The sequence below is a fragment of the Gossypium hirsutum genome, chromosome A05 (assembly GCF_007990345.1).
Source record: "Gossypium hirsutum isolate 1008001.06 chromosome A05, Gossypium_hirsutum_v2.1, whole genome shotgun sequence".
Classification (NCBI taxonomy): domain Eukaryota; kingdom Viridiplantae; phylum Streptophyta; class Magnoliopsida; order Malvales; family Malvaceae; genus Gossypium; species Gossypium hirsutum.
Genome location: NC_053428.1, coordinates 78,028,811 through 78,035,367, shown reverse-complemented (window position 1 = coordinate 78,035,367; position 6,557 = coordinate 78,028,811). Strand labels below are relative to the sequence as shown.

The window sequence follows — 6,557 nt, the reverse complement described above, 5'->3', positions numbered from 1 at the left end:
CGATTCTAGACTGGCTACGAGTTGCCATGATGGAGAGGCTAGACAAGCTTTCTATCAAATGATGAATCATGCTCATCTACAGAAAGCCAAGTAAGAGAAAAGGAAAGAAGAAATTACAAGGTATTGGCGAAATGAATATCAGCTTCAAGAGTCTTAAGAAAATTCTTTAACGATTTCCTCATCTCCCATGTCTCACATTTGTTTTTCTTGCTCAAAAACTTTGTAATTGATTTAGAGCTCAAAATCCAAAATCCAAAACCCAACTACCCATTTACCACAAACAATAAATCCCAACCTAAAATTGAAATCCTTTGCTATTAAGACAAGCAACTTAAAATCTCTTGCAATAAACAGAAATGCCCATAAAAACCAAATGCAATTTGAAAACAACAAGCTTAGATTTCTAACCTAAATTGCCCTAAAACAATCGGATCAACCAATTGACAATTTTTTTTCGAAAACTCAATTTTTTTCACAGCTCCCTACTAGTGAATACAAGCAAAAAAGCAAAGAGATGAAATTCTCACAATGGAAGTGAGATTGATGGGAATAATAACCTTACTCGTCTAAACTTTGGGAAAGTTTTTGACAATTTCAATGATCGTCATGGGATGAGAATAACCGAACAGGAATGAGGAGACATGGTTGGGGGTGTGGTGGCTTGAGATGTTTGATGAGGGAGAGTGGTACAGGGCAAGAATGGGAAGTTATGTTTTTTTCTTTATTCGGTGGTGGTTGTGTAGTCCTATTCTTTGGGTTTGGTGGGGAATGGCCATTACGGGAGAAGGTAGAATGGATAATGAATGAGATTTCGTCGAATGAAGGATTCGGTGAATCAAATTAATGAATAATTGTTTATCATCGAATTAACCAGGAATTGATTGGTTATTCATGTCAACCAAACGTAGTGTTAATTACTTGGAATTATAGTTGGATTTGGAAGAAATTCTTACAAAAGCATGATGTTGCATAAAAAAATTGTGTTCCGGAATGGTGTTGTGTGGAGATTCCCTAGTGACAAATATATTGCGGCTAAAGTTTGAGGAGAAAATATGAGTATGTTAAGAACTTGTGGAATAGGACAAAATTGGTTTTGTGGTTCCCAGTTCATATTTGAAAGCATTCATTTCTTAATTTGGATGGTCATTCGTGACAGACTACATACCAAAGGCACGCATTAATGGAATGTGCCATGTGGAACAAGAAACCAAAAGCCACATTTTCTTTGGGTGTCCTTTTCTAAGGAGATATGAAATGAAGTATTACTCCTATCCTATGCCACATGGGAAGAGAAGTGGGAAACTAGCAGCATGAGCTTGTATAAGATGTAACTAGATTGAAAGCAAAGGCGTTACTTTAAGACTAACATGAAATGCATATGAAAAGAGCAAAACAGGGTACCTGATAGCTTGTATAGGATATTTGCGAGCTGTTGGTCCAAAGTTGGGAGATTAAATTGTAAGCAAATAGGGCAACTGATATCTTGTCTAGATCAACCAAGAAGAACCCCATTGGCTTTTACTCTTTCAGTCAGGAAATGGTTTTGGTTCTACTACAAGAGAGCTTAGGAATAAACATTAACTGTACTGGTTAATTCCTTGGGTTTCTCCCACCTTCTTTCTCTTTTACCCAAAAAAAAAAAAAGGAAAAGCATGAAATAGCAGCTGCTTTTAATAATCATTTTTTACGAAAAAAAATATTATTGAAAATTAAGAAAGGCCACAAGGATGACAACTGCTGGGTGCAGAATATAATTAATAATTAAATTTAATCAGATTAAAAAAGTAGTGGAATAATTCAACAATTAGAAAGACTGAGATGTACCACATCACATTAATACTTCCAATACGGACGCAACCAATAAAAAATTATTAAATTTATTTTTCAGTCTCCACTAATTGGTTGCAATACTATTTTCTTTTGTATTTTTAATATATATATATTTAATTTAGAGCAGCTGAATTGTCTGGTCTGATCCTATAATTATATTTTTCACTTGGATCTTCTTTTCTGATGAATCTCGGCCGTCCATTTCGACCCTCCTTTATCTACTGAAACTTTTTCTCAGCTCTTTTCTCTTCGCTTTTCTGTGTGCTCAATCAACAATCTCTTCTTCCCCATACCTTCTCGACCCGATCCTTATCTGACCCGATTCGTTTTATAGCCGGTTGAGTTCCGTTTCGTTTCGGATCCTACCGCCTTTTCTTTTATGAAAAAATAAAACAGAGCTCTGAAAAAAAAGTGTTTTACTTTCTTTAATCAGATCGATCCATTCTTTTTTGTCTGTTTTGGGTTAAAAAACCGTTTTGATTTTAATTTCCCTTTAAAAAAGATCAGTTTTGATTTATTAGATGGAGGAAAATGGTAATAAGTTGCACAAAACGATGACGTCACAACCCGGTATGTCCGATGTCGTATTAGGCTGCGTGATGCCGTACATCGACGACCCGAAAGACCGCGACGCCGTATCTCTAGTTTGCAGGCGGTGGTACGAGCTCGACGCGCTGACTCGTAAGCACATAACGATCGCGCTTTGTTACACGACGAGTCCCGATCGGTTGAGGCGACGGTTCCGTCACTTGGAATCCTTGAAATTGAAAGGGAAGCCTCGGGCTGCGATGTTTAATTTGATACCTGAAGATTGGGGTGGGTACGTTACGCCGTGGGTGAATGAAATAGCGGAGAATTTCAATTGCTTGAAAGCCGTCCATTTCAGAAGAATGATTGTTAAAGATTCGGATCTGGAAGTTTTGGCTAGGTCTAGAGGGAAGGTTTTGCAGGTTTTGAAGCTTGATAAATGCTCTGGTTTTTCTACTGATGGTCTTTTGCACGTTGGCCGTTTGTGCCGGTAACTTTTTCTTCCTTTCTTAATTCTTGTGCAACTATGGGTTCTTGTTTCTTTGTGAAATTAGTCAAGCTTAGGCTTAAGTTCGATGAAATTCGTTCTTTAATTCATTGTTGAAAGTTCTTTTAGTTCGAGCATCTGCTGAAAGAAATGATCAAATATGGATTGAACTCAGTGGGATCGAGTAAAGAGGACTGATTTAGTAAGTTCCAACTACTTGGGGGTTAAACCTTATCTTAGTTTTCTTGAGTTTGGTTGAGTTGAATTGTAGGAATATTTCGATTAGTGTTTATTGGAAGTGGTTATGTTTAATGAAACATGTATTCAATCCCAATTACTTCTATTTGTAACTGTTTAGTTCAAGCGTTTGAAGTCGAGGAAAATCTTTCTTCTCCTCAGCTTGTAAGCATCGTTTACAGATGTGGTTGTTGCTGCGTTTGTTTGAATGTGGAACTGATGGAAAATCAATCTGAACGATGAAACATTTTGATTGCATAGATGGGAAAGTTCCATGAAACTGTATGCGGTCATTTTGAATCCCGAATCTTTAGGAGTTAGTGACTGGTCTACTCAGGGAAGAAGCAACTGTGAAAATTTGGTTTTGTTTGTAGTGCATGATTGTGGTAGTGTTGGTACATTTTACGATTGTAGAACCAATGGAAAATATGTATGAATGATGAAACATCCTGATTGCATATGTGCTAAAGTTGCATGAAATTGTATGGGATCTATGTGATTTCGTGAGCTTCAGGAGTTAGTGAATGGTCAAGTCGGGGGAGGAGCATGGGTGAAAGTTTGGTTTGGTTTGTACTGCTTGTAGTTGCATAGGACCATTGCGATGCCATGTCATGAAGCTTTCTGAGGTTGTAGTAAGGCACTCTAGTATGAATGACAGGATACCGATAACAATACCTGTGTTTTTACTTGATTGATCCATTAATGTTTCATTTTCTTTCAAACAACAGTTTTGATAGCAATTGCCTTTGGACATAGGTCATGTGATATACTTCCATATATTTAGTAAATTGATTTTCCTCTCTGTGAATATACCGGACAAAATTTTTTCTTCACGTTGGAAATAGATGTTTTATGGACTAAAGGTTAAGTTGCTATGGCTTTTTATTTGTTAATGCTTTGCTTGTGCTTGCCCAGGGAAACTTTTCATGCTATTGGCATTATACATATTCTTTTTCACAATCTATGGTTATAGAGCAATGATCTCAATACCGGAGTAATAGTGTTAGACTTTGTTAACTGGTGCCTTTTATATCCTTGTTATGACATCCTTTATATATCTTCTCAGGCAATTAAGAACCTTGTTCTTGGAAGAGAGCTCAATTATTGAGAAAGATGGTCAATGGCTTCATGAGCTTGCAGTAAATAACTCAGTTCTCACGAATTTAAACTTTTACATGACAGATCTTGTGAAAGTGAGTTTTGAAGACCTTGAATTCATTGCTCAAAATTGTCGTAATTTGGCCTCTGTGAAAATTAGCGATTGTGAAATTTTGGATCTTGTCGGTTTCTTTCATGCTGCTTCTGTTTTAGAAGAATTTTGTGGTGGTTCGTTCAATGAGCAACCAGAAAGGTATACTGCTGTATCATTTCCTCCGAGGTTATGCCGTTTGGGTTTAACATACATGGGGAAAAATGAAATGCCCATTGTGTTTCCTTTTGCATCATTGCTTAAAAAGTTGGATCTCCTTTATGCATTGTTGGACACAGAAGACCACTGCTTGTTAATCCAAAGATGCCCCAACTTAGAAGTTCTTGAGGTAGAATTACAAAACCATTGTCTAAATTATTTTTCTGCACTGCTTTCTTGGAATTGCATCTCTTATATTACAACATTTTAGTCCGGGGTTCTAGCTATAATTTTTTGGGGTTTCAAGTGGACTTTTTAGTTTCCTTATACTAATTATTTAAGTTACTTTTCTTTTTTGAGATGTTTCTCAAATTTTGGTCCATCATTAAGACTCTTTTGACCTTTAGTTTCTGGTCTTTGTTATAGGGTAATATTAAGCTCTTGAATGTTAGCATTTGTGTGTGTGTGTGTGTGGGGCTAAGTTTATATGGCAGTGAGATTTCAGTAGTTGAATGGACTAAACGGTAAAAAAAGGTCTTTGAAATTGTTACTTTTGTTACTTTTTATTCTGATCTTTTATTATGTCTTATTAAGTGTTTTCTGGATGAACAGACTAGGAATGTTATAGGAGATAGAGGATTAGAAGTTCTCGCTCGAAGTTGTAAGAGACTAAAGAGGCTTAGAATCGAGCGAGGTGCTGATGAGCAAGAAATGGAGGATGAAGAAGGTGTTGTTTCGCAAAGAGGATTAATGGCTTTAGCTCAAGGATGTCTTGAATTGGAATACTTGGCTGTTTATGTATCTGACATCACCAATGCATCATTACAATATATTGGGACATACTCGAAAAATCTGTGTGATTTTCGTCTGGTTTTGCTTGATCGAGAAGAAAGGATAACAGATTTGCCTCTTGACGATGGAGTCCGTGATCTATTGAGGGGCTGTGAAAAGCTTAGAAGATTTGCTCTGTATCTTCGACCTGGTGGTTTAACCGATGTGGGACTTGGTTATATTGGACAATATAGTTCGAAAGTAAGATGGATGCTTCTGGGATATGTTGGGGAATCTGATTCGGGGCTTTTGGAGTTCTCCAAGGGATGCCCTAGCTTGCAGAAACTAGAAATGAGGGGTTGTTGTTTCAGTGAACGTGCACTTGCAGCTTCCGTGATGCAATTAACTTCTTTGAGGTACTTGTGGGTGCAAGGATATAGAGCATCAGAATCAGGTCATGATCTGTTAGCTATGGCTCGTCCATTTTGGAATATTGAGCTAATTCCCCGAATAGTTGGAGAGGATCCTGTGATTGAGCATCCGGCTCATATACTGGCATATTACTCCCTAGCTGGACCAAGAACAGATTTCCCTGAAAGTGTCATTCCTTTGGATCCATCTGCTGCTGGAATATCAAGCTAATTCCCACAAGACAAAAAGTTATGACCAATCAGGTTGGAGTGGCTGCTGTGGTTGAGCATCCGGCTCATTTTCTCATGTATTACTTACTCCCTAGCCAAACCAAGATCTGAATTCCCCGTAAGTGTCATTCCTTTGGATCCATTAGGTGCCGGAGTAGAGCTGTAAATATAACCTTCGTCCTAGTATCCATTTTTCTTATCCACGCCCTGTTTATAAAGTTGATGTACTTGTATTTTGTCCTTTTCGATTAGAGGATTTCGATTTTATTCCTAGAAGTTGTGATGTAATAAGATTGTGTTTTCCTGTGTAATTTTGAAAGCACTTGCAAGCTTGGTGGGCTACTGTTATGCCCTTTGTTCGTGGAAAGTTTAGGCCATTAGTCTTTTTTATTGATTTTCATAGATACTGCTGAAATGAAACTTAATTGAAACTTTGGAAAGTGATAAACGGTGATCATTTTGAAGTAATTTTTTGATGGATGGAAATGTATGTTTCTAGTGCATAAGAAAATAAATCAAATTAACATTCATCATTGTTCTTGTGTCATGGGCTGTAGATCAAATCATGTGACCATTGTGCACAAAACATCCCATAGAGGTCAATTTATTAAATGAGATTTATTCGACATTTGAACAAGCTCAATTTGTAAAACCTATGGAGAAGTCCATCGTGAGCTAGTGAAACAGTCCAGTAAAACTAGAGTTATCAGAGTAC

The 6,557-nt window shown here is 37.2% G+C and overlaps 1 protein-coding gene across 1 annotated transcript; it reads left to right on the top strand.

The window, feature by feature from the left end:
• The first annotated feature begins 1,854 nt into the window (after positions 1-1,854).
• LOC107955293 (coronatine-insensitive protein 1) lies at positions 1,855-6,290 on the top strand. The gene is made up of 3 exons (XM_041111846.1): positions 1,855-2,848; positions 4,149-4,620; positions 5,043-6,290. Exons 1-3 carry the CDS (start codon positions 2,352-2,354, stop codon positions 5,841-5,843), a joined length of 1,770 nt encoding a protein of 589 aa, XP_040967780.1. The 5' UTR covers positions 1,855-2,351; the 3' UTR covers positions 5,844-6,290.
• The last annotated feature ends 267 nt before the right edge of the window (positions 6,291-6,557 follow it).